This window comes from Siniperca chuatsi, linkage group LG16 (genome assembly GCF_020085105.1).
Source record: "Siniperca chuatsi isolate FFG_IHB_CAS linkage group LG16, ASM2008510v1, whole genome shotgun sequence".
NCBI lineage: Eukaryota > Metazoa > Chordata > Actinopteri > Centrarchiformes > Sinipercidae > Siniperca > Siniperca chuatsi.
The window spans coordinates 20,021,861-20,041,067 of record NC_058057.1 but is presented as its reverse complement, the minus strand read 5'-3'; the positions used below and the strand labels follow the sequence as shown (position 1 = coordinate 20,041,067).

General features: G+C 37.8%; 1 protein-coding gene across 4 annotated transcripts in view; it reads right to left on the bottom strand.

Moving 5' to 3' along the window:
• Positions 1–19,207, bottom strand: part of rngtt (RNA guanylyltransferase and 5'-phosphatase) — a 91,663-nt gene that overhangs the window by 13,364 nt on the left and 59,092 nt on the right. For all 4 annotated transcript variants that reach the window (XM_044168328.1, XM_044168330.1, XM_044168329.1 and 1 more), the window contains 2 exons: positions 7,891–7,991; positions 2,731–2,797 (listed from right to left, as the gene is read on the bottom strand). In XM_044168328.1, the coding sequence (XP_044024263.1) occupies positions 2,731–2,797; positions 7,891–7,991 (168 nt within the window). The remainder of the gene's footprint in view (positions 1–2,730; positions 2,798–7,890; positions 7,992–19,207) is intronic.

Here is a 19,207-nt window from a genome sequence, read left to right as displayed (position 1 = left end):
TATGGGGTATTGTTTGTAGAATTTTTTCATTTTGGAATAAGGCTGTAACATAACAAAATGTGGAAAAAGTGAAGCGCTGTGAATACTTACCGGATGCACTGTAAACCATACCCGATTTACTGATCTATGAAAATGTACATGAGCTTCAGTTGCAACATAATTAAAAGTGATAAACAAACAAAGGAAGGCTGCAAAGCTCAAAAGACAAAAGACATTACTGGATTTGTTTTCCTAAGAAGAGAAAGTACAACAGGATCCAAGGAGATAGAATGGAGATATAATCCGTTAACATGATTACAACAGTATTTATGACATACATTAATTCATAAATAGGTCCTGCCATGTTTTTCATAATTAAACACCCCTAAACACATATTGTCTAGACAAAAGGTTTTCAGTCGGTCGGCTCTTTCTCAATATTTGTTCTTTTCGAAAGGCTGAGCTGATAAATCATCAAGAAAGCTCCTTTCCAAAATTCATTTTAGTGATCCCCTGTAGGCACCAACAGTGTAAGGAATTACAACAATATGGAGCTAAATTGGAAGAACTGAGCCAATAAAACAGGTTTTCATGAAGATTACAACATTTTTCTAATTGAAAAAGTTGGTTGGATTTATTTTTTCCAGCAGCACGATGCTTTCATATGAGCTGGCAACTGGATGTGCCTCAAATTACATCTAACCGACACACTGACATTACTAATATGCCCATGAGCAAGGCAATGAATATCAGAACTACTCTGTGGTGGTGCACTGTGGGCAAAACAAACAAACAAACAAACAAACAAACACACACACACACACACACACACACACACACACACACACACAGCAGAGGTGGCACTACATTTCAGATGTATAACAAACATTATTCAGGCAGCCAGAACCACAAGTCGCTATGTCCTTTGCTGGCATGTAATTACCTTTTTTGCATATTCACACTTAATTCACACTCACACAGACTGTAAAACACATTTCACAACAAAAATAGCCTATAATAATAATCCCTTAGGAGGAGCTTAGAGACCGAGCAGCAAACAGTGACTCTACCTTGTTCAGTTACAGAGCCCAGGGCTGATACATGAGAACTGACAATACCAGAGGGAAAAGAACCACTCATTTACTGTGTTTCTAAACCATGTCTGTGACTAATGGAAGGCCTACACATACTAAGAGTCATTTAGTCAAAGTGGCACATTTCCATATAGTGTAATTGCATTATAGAAATCTACATTAAAATAGAAACTGTAGAACAAATGTAATAATTCTATAATGTTGCTCCTCCACCCCAGACTAGTGAATTCCCATAATATCTAATCTAATGGACATAAGATACTAGTTATCGTGAAGTGCACTTGACTGAATCTGTGTTACTGTAGATCAAAGGTCTGATGATTTAGAGTGTGTGATCCCATACAATACAACGCTGTGTATTCACATACACAATGCGCAACAAGGAAATCAATCTCACTATGTGAAGTGCAGCTGCTTAAATGCCTCTCTGTACAGTAGAATGTATCTCATGCAAAATGTATTACAACTAAACATTCAGATAATAGTAAAAGTTAACGATCGCAGCTGACGATTATTTTCATTATCAAATAATCTGCCGATTATTTTCACATTTTATCGATTAATCGTTTAGTCTTAGACTAAAAGTCTAAAACCCAAACAAATTCAGTTTACTATCATATAAAAACGAAAAAAAGCAGCAAATCCTCATAATTGAGAAGCTGTAACAAATCAGTGTAAATTCTGCAAAAAAAAAAAAAAAAAAAAAAAAAACTAAAAGAATTACAAAATAATTTATTTTACGTCCATTGACAAATTGATTAATCAATTAACTGTTTTGGCACTAGTTAAGAATATGACTATAATGACAGAATGATTAGTTAATAATAAAAAAAAGAATAAGAATGATGACATTTGGGCAGTTTATTTATAATTGTATACAATAGATGACATTTTTAAAAGGGCACAGATGGCGGGTTTCCAACAAACATGTACATACTGTTGTATCTAAACATGCTCAGTGAAAGGCATAGTTAGTGTTGCATCATTTCAAAAGCACATACCAATTCACCAGTGTGAAACAGGAAGCGTTGCTTTTCATTGACAGCAGCTTAACACAGAAAGGAAACCCCCTCCCCCAGCAAAGTAGAACCGACTGAAATTAATTAGTGAATGATAATGATATTTCTGTTAAAAAGATAAACAGTGTGTAGAGTATGTTGTTGCACTGATGAAATTGGTGCTGTGCACATGTATATTATCCTGAATGTGTCAAGACAACAGATAACTATGGAGGAAGTGTTATGTTTGCATTAACATCAAATTAAAACAAGAGTAGGTCAGATTTTACTATAATTTGATCAAATGTGTGTAAAAACAGGGAACATGAATAATAAAGATATGTCTCTAATAAAAGTCAGGTTCTGCAGTTCAGGTATATAAAAGCAACAGCCATTATTTGAGTATTTATGGTAAGTGAAACAACTAAACTGCAATGAAACTGCAACAATTCTTCATGTCACACATTAACAGATGAAGAAAAAACCTAATTTGCCAAATGGTTATTGCATCCCTTTTATTCTTGGCAGTTTAAACAGCTACAGACTTTCAACAAAACTAAAATCTTGCGCCACGTTAAAGGGAAGCTGGAAGAGCACAGGGGGCTTTGGCTTGTTGGCACAAGGATGAATTCAACAAAACAACACATTTATTTTCTCACCTTCATCTTTGCAAAGGGCCTGTCATAGTTGCCGACGTAGAGCAAGCCGACAGTCTGTGGAAGCAGCCTACAAAGACAAAAAGATCATGGTTAACACCCGCAACACCCTCAGCTAAGGATCTCAGCACGAGAGTATCTGAGTGGTAACAACGATGCAAAGAAATCACTACACCGCTTCCATTTTCCAGCTAGTAACAGAACGGCAGAGATGTGAGATTACACCTCTCTAAGCCCTTCTGTCTCTCTGTGTAGCTTGATGTTTCTAAACTTTCAAAGAAAACCACAGTATGGGCACAAGGCAATAATAATTCTGTGGAACATATATAGAGACCCTCAGCACAGTTAATTCAGACTATATTGGGGTTTATATGTATAGTAGTCTTGTGTGTGCGTCTCTCAGTAACCTGAACATGTGTCTGTGCAGTATTTGTGTCTCATCCCAAAGATCACACCCAACAGATGTCTTAATCACACATTGCTCCTTACCTCCCTCTCCACCAAAAACAACACTGTGTGCCCGTTGTTATTTCCAGACACTATGTCTGCCGTTTGTGTGGACTGAGTATACAAGCACTGGCACTGGTTTCATATTAGTTAACCATTTTTAGAACGGAAATAAGGGGAGGTATGCAGCCAAACTGACGGCTAAACAACAGTGCGGCTACGTAGTCTGAGTTCAGAGATTTCAATTGGAGCTGAAATTGGAGACCATCTTCCCATCCACCCAAGCCTCCTCCTGTGTAATGATAGCTAGCACAAGCCGGAAGGAAGCAGCAATAGACATTAAGAGAGCCAAATAGCCATGCAGTGATGGACACCGTCACATGCCAAGACCTCACAAAACACAAGTCCATTCTCGTCATTGGTTCTATTAATACCTCTGACTAATATGGTGTTCGTCAAATACCACTTTCCTAAACCTGCAGGACTCACAAACAAGAAAATTGCACTGATCACGACACAGTTTTCTAAAACAACAGTAAGATATCAATGAGATTTTACCAGAGGCAATGGAACAGATGAGAGGATATATCAGACAAGAAACACTCTTTTGTTGTCGTTTACAAGCGGTTTTATGCTGCCAACTTGATATTCTGCTTACAATCTAAATGTTTGAGGTCCATGTGTAACAAACAGAGTACTACTGTCTTAAATTACACTACAACATCAATTTTCCGAATGACTTTTTAAAAAAAATACAGAACACTAACAAAAATAGACTCCAACACAAGGCAGGGGTGTTTGTTAAAACAATCAAGATGCTGTTAAATGTCACTGTAGCCTTTGAGCAGCATGCAATCAGACTTGTAACAGCTGGAACAACATGTCAAATGATTTATAAATTCATAGAAGCAAAAAACCTTGAAAAAACATAATGTCAAAAACAAAGAATACATGGTGTGAAAAAAATGGCCAAGGCCCTGTGTCTTAAGCGAAAAAATTTAAAAAACTTTTATGATCTGGGCTGGAGCATGACAGTAAAACATGCCAAATGTGTATCATATATTGCCTAACTGACTCACCTGTAGATGTATAGATCCAGGCTGCACTTTCTTTTTTCTTCTCTATGTTAAAGGATGAGGCTGTTGATATTCTATATTTTTGTTAGAGTCAGCAAATCCCATGACCAAAACTATTAATTAAGTGACCCTACTAATAAGTGTTGCCTGTGCAGTCAAAGCCTTATACAGCCTATTCCTCTGTGACAAAGACCTCCAATTTTATCCAAAACTAATAAAATCACATCACTGAGCCACAATGGTGCACTGGGTGACATGTTCCTTCATTACCATGGACATGGGCGCTGTAGTTTATTTTGTGTTAATCCCACATACACAGTGTTGCTGTAAATACTCAGTAGGGTTTCTGGCTGCACGACTCGGGGTGTGTCTGTGGGGAACTTTAAGGTGCCCTTTCGTAAATCCTATTTCTGTTCGGAGGATCCATATGTGGAACACCTTACCCACGGAAAAAAATGTATCATGAACCCTAACCCTCGTTTTAAACCCAAGTTGAAACATCTTTAAAAGAGGGAATCAGTCACACAGCCCTGAATGATCTGGAGCATGTCATTGAGTTTTATGGCAATTCTATTGTGTCATCATTTGTGTTTTGTGCTGCTGTGTTTGTATTTTTTTGTTGAGTTTTTTGTATTCGTATGAAGGCCCATTTAGGAATGGCAAATGCAAACTAACTTGGTATGCGGCATTGCTCCATGCTATAAACTTGTCCCTATAAAAATGAACATTAAATAACTGAAATATTGAGAGATTGACTAATGCATTGCTGTTTTTGGTGTTTTAATGGATTTGTTAACAGTAACAAAAATATCAAATAATGCCAACATTATCCTTTAAATATGCTGACTAAGAGTGTCCATTATGGTATGCTAATGGTATGCAAATTAATATTAATAATAATTAATAAATACTGTGAGCACAGGCCAAAATATTGTAATAAGTCTTTTCATCAGTGGACCAATAAGACATTAAATTAAAAATGTGTATTCTGAAGTTGATGCGACACACTCCCTGTGATAGGTGCCAATTGGAGACAGCCGGGTCATCAGGGCGCCAACTACAGAGATCTTTGTGTCCATACAGAAAAATCCATTCAAGGGGGTTCAGAGTCAAAAGACAGGCTCCATGTTTGTTCTGCAGAATCTTTCATGTTTGTGTGGATGGTCGAAAAGCTGCGAGCAGAGGCTCTTTCGACATCTCAGATCCACTTGCTCTGAATCACACTACATGTGCAATGAATGTCTTTCTTACCCAAATGTTTCTCTGCAGCTTCTAAAAATGGTCTATGCCAATTGTTTGCATCTTAAAAATGGCACTGCAGAAATATTGTGTCTAAAAATCAAAATTCCCTGACACCATGCAGAGTCTCCATGATGGTTTGAATCTTTTCACTCAAAGCCACAAATGTCAACGTCATGGTGGCTCTGCAGGTGAAATGTTGCAAAGGACATTAACTCTCATGGTAATACAGTCAAGAATAAAAGCATTGATTACATGTTGTTCAACTTCAACTTGAACTTTACATCATCAGTCACAAGTGAGAGTACCTGACTCGGCTGTCTCGACTATGGATCCTTTACACAAAATATGGATCAGGATGCTGTAATGACACTTGAGTAGAAACACCAGTAACGAGTAGCCTGGATGCTGGCCTCTAGAGAGCCAATCAAAGCCAGTAAAACAGTACTATTCTCCTTTTCTGGGTAAAAATCCCAACACACCTAATGATAGTCATCACCTCCTCAGACAGAATGCTGCCTCAAATTATCCATAAGTCAAGAAATCTATACAATACTTGAGACTGTTTCAATTCAACACTTGGGAAGGGCACTGGCATGCTTTCTGGAATTGCTTCACCTTTCCAGTTAGTTCTTTTCCACCAATCCACTCTTCCTGCTGACAATAATCACAGTCTGCCTCTGTGTTTGCTTTCAGAGAGGTAATAAAACTTGCATGGCTGTATGCCTTAGTGGTACACAAAGACGTGCTCAAGGATTGATTGTGTGGGCTGATGAATAAACAGTTGTTACCTCCTTACATGTCTGTCCATCTCTCTCTCCCTCTCAGACAATAACTAAGGAGATGTTTGAAAACCTACACCAAGACTGAGGGAGGTCCTGCTCCTCTACCAGCAAAATTCATCTTTCGGGAAAATATTAGAATGTTCTCAAATGGCAACAATATTCGTCTGTGTTCTCCCACACACAGGGAGGAGTCAAGAAGCTGGCCTGCTGGCTGCCTTCGGAGTAGAATGAGTGACTGTGCCCTGCTGTGATCCTCTCAGTCTGTTGTTGGTGAATGGTGGCAGGCTCATGGCTACAAAGCTGGGACAGTCACTAAGGTCATCTGGCTCTCAAAGGAAAAGGCAGCATGACCAGAAAGCTCACTGCTATGTGTGTTTGCCTGCACTCAGAAAATACTCACAGACTAAGATTAAGAAAAGCACAGAGTGTGTGCTGTGCTGACAAAAAACAAACACAAATATGAGTCTTCAACCATGCTAGCAGCTCTGTAAGGATGTACTTAGACACAGTGTGTTGCTTTGAGCTAATTGTGAATGTCAGCATGCTAACATACTCACAGTTACAATGCTTACATGCTGATGTTTAGCAGGTATAATGTTTATCATTTTAATTTAGCCCGTTAACATGCTAACATTTGATAATTAGCAGTAAATACAAGGTACAGCTGAGGCTGATGGGAATGTCATCAGTTTTGCAGGTATTTGGTCATAAACTAAAGTATTGGACAGATCTGACATCAAATGAAAAGGGATCAAAGTTATTACAATTCATCCTGAGGGGAACATAAATGTCTGTACATAATTTCATGGCAATCCATCTGATAGTTGATAGAGATATTTTACTCAAAACCACAAATGTCAACCTCAAGTAGGCGCTAGAAGAAAAGGCAGCGGATCACCAAAGTCCTTAGGATTTATTCTTTGGGAACCATGAATGTCTGTACAAAATTTTGTGCAAATCCATCCAATAGTTGTTGCAATATTTCACTAGATAAGTGAAAATTTGAACTGTTGGTGGTTGTAGTGGAAAAGTCAGGGGATCACCAAAGTTATGAGGATTCATCCTCTGGACACCATGAACATCTGTACCAAATTTCAAGGCAATCCATCCAATAGTTGTTTAAGCCTTAACTAAAAATAGAATTGTTTGTCTGCAGAGGTCTAATGTTTACCAGGATGAGGGCTAGGATGAGCACCAGTGGATCTGAATAATTTATGTTGCAGAGGATAATAAACATAAAATGAGAGAAAAGAGGAAGAGCAGTAATGTTTTTCTTTGCACATATAGGCACGTACAGCAAATAAGACATTTATGAGATTGGACACAAGGTGCATATAGGCATTTATGGTGAAAGGAATTAACTTTTGCACACTGTAGCAACGTTTTGAACCCTAAGGCAAAAAGGAAATGCAAGTAAAAGATGAGATAGTGAAGAAAAGATTAATGTCAAAGAAATTCTGGATTTCTTTGATTCAAAGCATGCTTTTGACACAGACACACATAGCAGCTGTACACATATGTTGGTGTGGATGTCTGGAAGTACTCATAAGTGTCACAAAATGATAGGATCTATAAGATTCATCAAGCAGAGTGTTTCCCCGGCAACAGAGACTTACCCTTCTCCTCCGACTTTGGTGATCTTGAGGCGAAAGTCCACAGAGTTGAGATTGGGGGGCTTCCACTTGAGGATGTCATCACACCTTCCGGCCTTGTATCTCTGCAGGGAAACCCAGTCCCAAAAAAATTAATAACAGGGAAGATTTGTTGGGGATAAATACATCTTAAAGCTTTTATGGAACAAGGGTGACACTGTGGTTTCATGGGTAGGTGCTCATTTATGTCAACTCATAACAGCGGACTTAATAGCTGAGTAATTTGTAAGCTAAGCAGAATTTTTGAGCAACAGTCACAGCTAATGAACTGAAAACCCTCATACAAATTAGGCTCCATTATGATACACTGTTGGTATCTAACTATCTAGAGCAGCAAGACATGGAAATGAATTGATCTTATAAAAATTAGATGCTGGGTATCAACAATGTCATGAAATGCAAACAAGAGTTAATTAAATGTTCAAGCACTCCACATTTGAAATGAAATGATTATATGTAGAAAACTGCATGGTGGGAGCACAAGAATAGATGTATTTACAGGCTGACAAATTATGATTCAACATGATTACATTTTTCACATCACTACTGTGTTTCAATGTGCAGCAACATATGACACATAACCAAACAACATGCTTTCCTTCATCACTTTTACATGTGTGCCTGACATTTAGAAGGACATGAAACAAGTGCACTGGAACATGAGAAATGTAAAGGCATGACAGGTGGAGGCGGGAACAGATGAACAGACTCTGTCACTGTCAGGTTGCCCGGTAACAGAAGTCTACTCCAAGGAAATGTGTGGAAAACAAGACAGGATTCCTCAGGAGAACCTGCGCAGTCACAGCACAGACCAAATAAGGGGTTCCTGGCTCCACCCACGTATGCCCCTATGGCAGGACTTTAAAAAACTTTAAATCATCATCGGCAAAAAGAAACATATGACTACTTATCAAAAAAACAAAACAAATAAAAACTACAGCACTCCTCCACAAACGCAAGGCCTGGTGTCTTAGTTTGGCAAGCTGTTGGATTTGTTGAATAGCATGAGAATCTTGCAGCCTTACAAGTTTTCTAATGATTTTTCAGTCAATTCAGGGTCAAGCCCAGTATCTAGAAATCATACTCATGTTGTATGATTCTGCAGCCCACGTTTTAAATCTGATGTCAAAGTTCAGTACCATTGCAGAAAGTGACAGGATTTGTATGCTTGAAACCAAGTAGGTTGTACAACATGTTGTCTGACCCTGTCTAAAGGCACACGTGTTTATACCTGTTCAGAAATTACCCCTTTCGAAGGTGGGGCAGAAATCCTGCCATTATAGCCTCCACCAGGCCGCATCACAATGCTTCCCTGATCTTTCTCCATGAACTGTGTCTTTTGCGTGTTTTTGTAATCTTGACACAATGATGCGTATAATAATAGTGCACAGGTTTGGACAGTCTCTCCTTGAAGGAATTCATGGTGTTGCACTCCGTTGAACACACAAGAAGTGATGGACAATATTTGTATGAAGAATGACACAAGAGAGCTTGAGAGAAGAGTTAAAGACTCGCCTTACTTTCACCCCTCCGCACCTGGCCAATCATTGCGTAAAGGGGGTGTGATTAGTGGTTTCGGAAAGTTACAAAAAAATTGACGGACAAAGTCGGAAAGGGCGCTTCAGATGCTGTTAGATGATCCAACAACCAGCTACAACAGTAAAATGCTGTATCCATCAGCAACAGTAATCCAATAATGTAATACTTACAGAATATAATAAAATTTAACTTTGAAAAAGGCCATTTTGCAGAATGAGCACTTTTACTTTTGATACTTAAGTACACTTTTACGGAGTACATTTTAAATGCAGGACTTTTACTTACCACAGTATCTTTACACTGTGGTATTGCTTCTTTTACTTAAGTAAAGGATCTGAGTACTTCTTCCAGTACTGCCAAAACTATCTGCACTGTAAGATACCACTAGAAGTAAGTGACAAATGTTTTTTAGTGATTTGGGTGAATCTACACTTTAAAAAGAGTAAAATCAGATGTTGCTGCACTACTAAAAATGCATTTCTCTGCAAGTATTTGGTGTCTTACAGCATGATTTTTAGAACTAAGTAAGACAAACATATGCTATGTCAGAGCTCCAAGTCCAATCACCTGTCCTGTTCTCCTTTGAGAAAAAAACCCCCAAAAAAACAAAAAGGAGAAATTTGTATTTTAAATTTCCTGGTTTTATGATGGCATCCCCTTAGTTTTGCATTAATGTGATGGAATACCTTTATTATTTCGATTCAGACAATCAAATCTTGCACATAGCATTAACGCCAGCGTTCTATCAGAGGCAGAGCAGACAGACAGACTTTGAACAACAACCCACATTAGCTTTCCTGCTAAAGTCTCCTTATCTAACAGTTTGCAGGCTAGATAGCAAATTATCTACTCAGCTGCATGTAAACGTACCTGCAAATGTCACTTCAGTCTGGTTAGATACTGTTGTGGTCCTTACTCCTCAATACCAATTTAGAGTTAAATTACGAAGTCTGCTCATGACATACAAAGTTTGTTTACTTTGTCTCTCGTTCGCTACAGTGTAACACCAACACCAACTACTGTCAACTGAACAAGCCCATCGAGCCATCTGAGATGAAAAAGAACAATATTTCACCAAATACCTTTTTTCTTCCTTTTAATAATAAACTATTAACAGTACAGTTAAAAAACACATTGACATTATTTTTGACTACAAAATGGGATGTGATTTCAGTTGGACTTTAATATAATGTACTGCATGGGCATCATTATGAAAATAAAATCCTATACTGATGGCAAAGTCGAGAAATTATAACTAATTTGAGTCAAGGGCAAGTTGACTTTGTCGTTTTAGGTGTAAAGTGAAGGGAACACGAGTGTGGGGTGTCCTTCTGCTTTGTCTGCAGTGGAGCTCTCCGTGTGGGAGGCGGCACTTCATGTGCCTTTGAAACCAGCACAATCCACAAAGGCTATTCACCACAGTTAGCTAGAAAAGGAAAAGAGGGCATGTCTCTTCTAAAAAACATCAACTGAGTACATCTTTTCTTCTGAAAACGTGGGTGTGGAAAGGAACATTCAATGCATTTAGATATGCTATGCTGCACAGGCATCAAAATAACCTCTTGTGAAATTATTTATTCCACTTATGTAGCTCTAATGCGAAATTAAATATATACACGTCTAGTGATTAAGTCCTCCACAATTGTTGATCAGATTACTTCATAAATGAGCTGAATAAAAGAAGAAGAAATACAGTACTTCCGAAGAGCTAATATATATAGGCAAAAAGCAGAGTGGAATGAAGTACAGTACTTGAGTAAAAGTACTTATAGTACAAATTCGAGGTACTTGTACTTTACCTGAGTATTTCCATTTGATGCAACTTCATACTTCTACTCTTCTACATCCCAGAGGCAAATATTGTACTTTTAGTTTTTAGACAGCTTTAGTTACTAGTTACTTTTCATACCCTTCTTGTCCAGTAAAAACCATGTATCTCCAAATTTGGTGATTTTGAATTTTTCTGATAAACTGAAATATTAAGTGTTCCTTTATGGGTTGAGAAAATTCCCCTACTTCTTAAACTAACTCTAAACTAAACTAACTCAACTGCATCGTCACAAAGAAATCAAAAACGTCTGTTTTACTGAGCTCATGAAAAGTTGACTTTTTAGAGATATGTGGTTCTAACAGGACAGGCCGCTACAAACATATGATCTTATAGAATATGATGCATTGCTATAGATTTATTAATTAGTATATAAAGGAGTTAAATTAGCTCAACCTTAAACATCTACAGCAGTAATATTAATCCAGAAACATCATATTATAATAGTTAAACACTGACAGGGACAATTTTACTTCCATACCTGTCAACACTCCAGTTTTTCCCGGATTTCTCCCGTATTTCAAGGCCCAACTCCCAGCGCCCTCCCACTTGGTTGTTTCTCTCCTGTAATTTGCATGGCTCTCAAACTTTATTATGAATACACGGATCCAAGTTTTGGATGTTTTGTCTGACGTCACCCAAGTTGCCAGATAAAATGAAAACACAATTTCAACCCATCTGTTACCGCAACCTGGCAACTCACACCCCAATCCAAGGGGCGTGTGCTCAACTGCTCTCTGCGCAAGCCGACGGGCCAGCTAAGTTAACGTTAGCTATGGTAGCTGTTGTCAAAATGTCAGGATACGACAGACACCACAGTTTTTTTCAGCGCACAAACAGAACAGACAGCCAGCAGACCGTGAGCAGGTATTTGCTGAATTTGACAAAAAGACGTGTATTGGATTAGAATTGCATATCCCATCTTTAAGTACATTTTGCTGATAATACTCAAGTAAGGTTTTGAATGCAGGACTTTTACTTGTAGTGGAGTATTTTCAATGTGTTATTGCTACTTTTACTTAAGTAAAAGGATCTGAATACTTCTTCCACCACTGGCAAAATGTTTGCTTGGTTTGTGTGCGTCTTCACTGTGGTAAAACACTAACAGTACATGTAAACTTCTTCTAATAATGAATAGTTCTACCCTGAGGATCTGTTGATGCTTGTTCCTAACCCTGCATGCTAAAATGTGTGTGCTACATTTTCAACCAAAGTGAAATTTGCTTTAAATGATCCAGCAGAACCATGGCAACAACCCCATGAAAGAGTGCAGATTAAATAAATAAGCAACCTTCAAATTTATTCCTAAATGAAAAAGTGCTGGCAGTTGCACTCGCGATTTCATTACTATTGTTAGTCTTGTCAATAAGTAACTGCACATAGAAAACAAGAGCTTTATTACTGAGGTGCAAAACAGACCTTCAAACCCGACCTCCATTCAAGAACACATCTCTCATCAGTCAAATTCATTTTCCTCTAATGATGTTCCATTGCATATAAATTGCCTGCTCTTTCAAATCAGAAATTCAGAGGCTGAGGGGAGGAAAAACTGAGGGAGATACACAGTGTGAAAGCAAAAGTGTGGCTGTATGGTTTCTTCAGTTATTTTAAAAAGCAGAGCATGAATTCCAAAACAAATGACTGTATTCACTGTATAACAAATCAATTACTTGAACTGTCTTTAGAAATATGAAAGAGCATCTGTCTGTTAATGGACAATTCGACAGCCACCCCACACAGGGTTGCAAGGTCTAACAAAACTCTTCAGCCCTAAAATGACCTAAAACTCACCCATGAAAATTGAACCGTGACATAAAATTTTAGACCTTTGTTGGACCCAGTAAACCCAGCTCCTCCCTTCAAATGAAAAACTTTTCACAATTATTTACTTTGCTTTTCACAGTTACCTTCCAGGGCAGAGCAGTAGGCAGCCTGTTGCAGCAGCTCTCTTGCTACAATTCCATGTTTTTGGACTTTTGTCTACTTTATTTTTTTTTAAACCTTTCTCTATTTATCTGTACTTAAACTATTTCTGTCCTTGTGCTGCTGCAACACCTGAATTTTTCACTCTGTGGATCAATAAAGGCTTATCTTATCTTCTCTTATCTTAAAGAGTAACTTAAAGTGTGAAATTTTCTTGTAAACAAACAAAAGTTGTGTTTACATTCAGTATTTCTCACCGAAACACATTGTGTGTATCCTTGAGGTCTAAAAAAAGTGTGCTGCATTTCTTTCCTCATAAAACATTTGCAAAGCCGATTTCTAAAATATGTTACATCCTGCATTGCTTACATCAGTGTTTATTAGCAAGCAGTCTTCTTTACTGCCTTTGTTGGCGCATTACCTCATTTCTTTGCTTGTTAACGCCAATAACCACCACCCAACCAGACAAATCAGTGATGCTGGAAGTGGTCAGAGGTGCAACAGACAAGAGGGTGTTAAGTTAATCTTTAAAATCAAACCTATTAAAGGGTCACTACAACCAATTTACAAAATTTTTAAATTTATCCTCAGTACTTTTTGGCCATGCAGATAATACAAAAAAAAAACAAAATTATTTTTAAATCTCTCAGTAACTTATATATTATATTCTCAAATGTTTCTCTGCTTCCTGGACTCCATATTCTTATCTCTTGTTTAAGAATTCTGAATATAACAAACTCAAATTGTGCTGCGGTTCAAAAATACCAGCATGACGTGACTGCAGGCATCACCACCAGCATAGCTGTGCAAGTGCTGCTCGGCTGACTTTGAAGTTTTCTATATCTACTTCAACCTTTTTGGTGACAAAGATAAAAACTCAGCGTAGTCCACAAAACTGCCACCTAAGACTTTATAACTTCCACAAGAAACTGCATTTTCAAAATACCCCCAAATTGGACACAGAAAATACACCAACAATGCTTTCACAAGCATGAATGCTCCTCAAGAAACCTGGAGCTAATGAATGAAAAAGACAGGTTGGGTTCATAAAAACAATCATGCATTACTCTTTACAGTTACTTGACAGGTTATCAGACAAACAGCTTTAAAACAGAGTAAGTTTGTTGCGACTGGTAGGACCAAACCGTAGCCCTTCCCTGATGTCAATACGGGGAAATAAATAACCTGGGGGGAGGGAGACCGACTATTAGAATCTAGGGAGAGAGCAGCAAAGAGACAGTGTGACAAGCTATTGAACGGCTGTAGATTAGAGATTTGTTACCCTTTTAAAGTCCAGAAATAGCCAGGTTGTTTTGGATCTATTGGATGTATTGGATTTCCACAGGATGAAATAGGGCCCTATTATTTTCTCTTTGACTCAAAATATGGGGAGGAAAACACTGTAGAAAACACTGAACCAGAATACAAAATGTGGAACCACAGCTCTTTGTACAGCACAGTATATACTCCAAGTAGAAAATAATTTGAACACATACTCTTAAAGGAATATAATTAGTTCAACAATCTTTTATTTTAGCTTTAATTACAATATTTGCTTACAGGTGCTAACATCAACAATGAAAGTTTTCAAAGAAAAATTGTATAGACATAATACACGTAGGGCCAGATTTACTAAGAAAATGACATTGCGCAAATGTAAGCTGTGGTTTTCACTGTGTTTGCGGCGGCGATCTGTGTGTATTTAGCGCCTGATTTCCTAAGGCACCGGCTCATTATGTAGATTGTGCATGGTTGATTTCAAAATATTTTTAGTTTTTATTCTTTGGCTAACTCCACCTGAGAAAAACTGTTAGTATATCTTAAAATATTACTCATAAAATTAAGATATTATAATCTTTAGTATACATCTACACGCTCATGGTTAACAAAAAAGAGAAGTATAAGACAAAAAGACACAAAATATGAACAAGGTACACATGGCAATGCAACTGGTGGAAGGAGGGAAGGAGGATGAGAGAGAGAGAGAGAGAGAGAGAGAGAGAGAGAGAGAGAGAGAGAGAGAGAGAGAGAGAGAGAGAGAGAGAGAGAGAGAGAGAGAGAGAGAGAGAGAGAGAGAGAGAGAGAGACAGACAGACAGACAGACAGACGGAGCAGGTGTGGATATGGATGTTAATGCTGAGGTAAATGCAGCCAAACGCATGCTTACATGTCTTAACAAAACAAAGAAAAGTTTAGCAGTATGTAGTGATTTAACAGTTCATTGATGGTCAAGTTCAAATTCAAGTTTGATGAACACAAACCACAACATCCATCCACTAGTTAGTTATATACAAGCCTATATTTCCTTACAAAATTTCATGGTAATCCATCTAATTGTTGTTGAGATATTTCAGTCTGGACCGAAGTGGTGGACCAACTGACAGACAAATCTACCAAAATTACCATCCCTAGAGCCATGCTGCTAGCATGGCTAAAAGATTAAATTGAGAGTGAGATGCATCACTGTATCTGTGATGGATGCCATCCATATACTGTTTAATCTTTGCTCCTGATTTTCTAACACTTGCAAAATATACCATACTGTAGCTGAAGGTTGCCATGAATACAATTTGCTTTGGAGTTTCTTAGATTAGATTGCCTTTACATGGATATAAATATTGTGCCTTCCTCTGAATACTGCCAGAAATGTTTTGACTTTTTTGGGAAAATAGTAATAAATAAACACACAAACATTTTAAGAGCATTTTAAGAGTAGTGAGATATACAACAAACCCAGGAAATATCTGCAGCACAATTATTCATAAATACTCGAGTGGCTGCTTCATATCAAAGGCTGATCATCTATAATTGTACACATACCATCATAATCACAGATGTAGTGAATATAACAGATTATATTAGAAGCCATCGATAAACAAAAGCTTAATAAATGTAGAAAGCAAGGATGTAATTCTACTGAAGACAAAGACACTTGCTTGAGAGAATGCTTCAAGGTAAGTCCTTTGATTACAGTGTTTTTTCAAAGTCTCATTTCAATAACAGCTTTTTGTTCAGAGGCAGAATTATTGTTTAGGTATGCTGCAGATTACAGACAAAAGGCTGGTTAAGTCCAATAAATCTGTTCTACAGAGAAAAGCTCCCACTGGTACAGCTCAGACACACTGGCCTGTTTCTTTGAGAGTAACAGGGTTTTTGGAGGGTTTTGGTGTGAATGTGCAGTGACATAAAAGATTTGTCTCGGAATAAACAAGGTTAAGGAATACAGGGACGGGGGGAAGTTAAATAGTAAATCTTGAGGTAAATGGTCTGCAGTTAAGACACATAGATGCTCTGAAGAATAGCAAAGCCCATATAAAATGATTATACTGATTCGTGAACCACATAAAATGCACAATAACTGATGATGTGGCCCTAAACTCACATATCTGTCTTCGATCATCTTTCACAATATGATTCAAAAGCTTCAACTTCACTGGATCCAAAATGTATATGATTCACACCTTCTGTACTGACTTGGATTTGACTTGACTAACTTGAAAAAATGATTACAGATAAACCTTAAAAAAAAAAAAAGTGTAAAAGAGAACAACAAAAAACATCTTTGTATTCTTTGTACAGAGGTCATCTGGAGTGCTCTCCCATAAGCAATCCTGCCATCTGTGGCAATGGTTAAAAAACATATTCTAAAGGCACCATGTGTTGGGTGAGATAACACACCCAGTGACTGCGGGCTGCTGCAGTGGCAACCTTTGTGCTAATATTAATGGATATTCAGAGCAGTAAGACCGTGTTGAGATTAACTGCAGGACCACCCTAATCCCATTCACACAAGAAGAGATTAACATTGCACTGGTTGGTAAAGAGATCGACAAAATCAATGACAATCGCTTTGTGAGGCAGTGTTATTGGCCCCCTACAAACATTACTGGTTGATAGTTGGTGAAAATAATTTAAACTCATCCTACTATTGCATTTGCTGTAAACTGCTGTGAATAGGCCTGTAATAAATGAGTAATGTTCTTGTAAACTGAAATCTTACCAAATGTTAAGTTTGAGGCTGAAATTGACCAAAGATCAGACATCTTGTGGTGAAGCAAAACTCTGTGTATTAGAGGGAATTTCACAACCCAGAAATTATGCTATTTTTTCTCTCCTGAAACTGATTCAATATCTAAACTCGGGGTATCTGCAGATACTGCGTACAGATCTGACAACAGTGCTCTCTTTGTCGCAGGATGTGTGTCTCCACCCCCCACAAACCAAAACCGACATGTTCAAAATAATGTTACATAGCGCCTCCAAAGAGAAATATATTGCAAAATCACAACATTTTATTCTTTTCCTTTTCAAATCCTTTAGTCAATCTTTTCTAAAATAAAGTTCACCTGAAAAAGTGCCAAGTAGCAGAAATGCCACTTGTCCCCTAATCTTAACACTGCAACATGGACAGGGCTTTTTCATATTTAAAAAATACACATATGGTTGGAAGGGGACTCATGAAGGATGAATTTTGTCTCTTGCCATCATTTCTGAAGAGTCTCAAAATATGGTGATGTTGAGTGCTATGAAGGAGGAGTTCTATAACGCAGTAACAGACATTAGCACAGACTATTTTCAAATAGACTTACAAACAGCAGGCGCAAATCATTCCTATTTGCATTATGTGTGTTATGGTGTTAGTGTTTTGTCTGTCACCCTGCCATCATCGGGCTGTGGTTGTTAAGGGTTGTTATTACAATTTAAATGTGTCTCCACTGCTGTATTTAAGTATATGCAGAGCCTCTTGTGATGATACCCAGACCACTGTCACGCTGTTCTCATTAGCCAAGTAAGGTTAGATGCATGTGAATATAACAAATTTAGTTGAAGAAATTACTGTTGGTTTATTGCAAAAATCCTGTTTGTTTCTGTTGTATAATGCTTAAGACTTTTTTTTTCATCTATGGCAGATTCATAGAACCAAAACCCTCATAAACAAGCTGTTTAATTGTTTAATGTAGATGCTGTAATAGAAAAGTAAAGCCAGCCAGTGATGCATAATACTTTCTTTTATGGCCGACTATTTGCATCATCATTTAGTCTTGCCGGATTTTCCGACCCGGCCCATTTGTTTGAGCACCTGTGCAGACAGGAACCAGCTGCTGACCTTCAAGAGTTTGGAGACATTTCCTTCTGTCAGATTCATGAAACTGCTGAAAAAACATCTTAATGAACGGTGATTTGATCACAGATTGCTTTAATGGGGCATATGGAATATCTATCTATTGTGGTAATTTCTTAATTGAACTGTATATCACACACAGCCTTGCAGTGCAGCGAAAGCACTTCCATCCAATTCAAAGGCGAGAATTATATAAAAGGGGGGTGAAAAAAGGCACCTGCCAACAAAATAGACTTGTCTGAACGATGACCTGTGCATGCAATCCTTTTTCTTATTGACAGAACATTTGCACACCCTGGCTGATTCCTGCTTGTTGAACAGCAATCATTTCAAATCTGCAAAAAGCACCTGCCATAACAAATCACAAACCCTGCTTAACAGTGTAATCCTAATCCATGACTGGGATGCGGATGATGTTGTTGCAATTTCCTCAGCCGGTTCGATAAATGCCACATACGTCCTTACATCCAGAGGGCCAGAATGTTTTCAACATCTTTCTCTGGTCCAGTTGCTGATGATCCATCAAATTCACTGAGGCTACAGAGGACAAGATTACCCTAAATCAATGGCTGGCTGGATCAAAAGCAGCAACCCTCTAGTGCTCTAAATCCAAAACCATTTTCTGGTCAGGATTGTATATAATTTGGAACTCTCCTAAAAATGTTCTCTAAAGCATCTCTTACATAATGTGCAGCTAAAAAAGAAACCAATGATCATACCCTGTTTTTACATAATTCATTTCTCTTCCTCCAAACATACTGAACAATTTAATGTTCCTTACAGTTTTATAAATTAGAAATTGACTGTGGAAATAAGAAATCTAAATCTAATTATCATCCCCCCTTCTCTGAAAGAGAAATACGGTACAG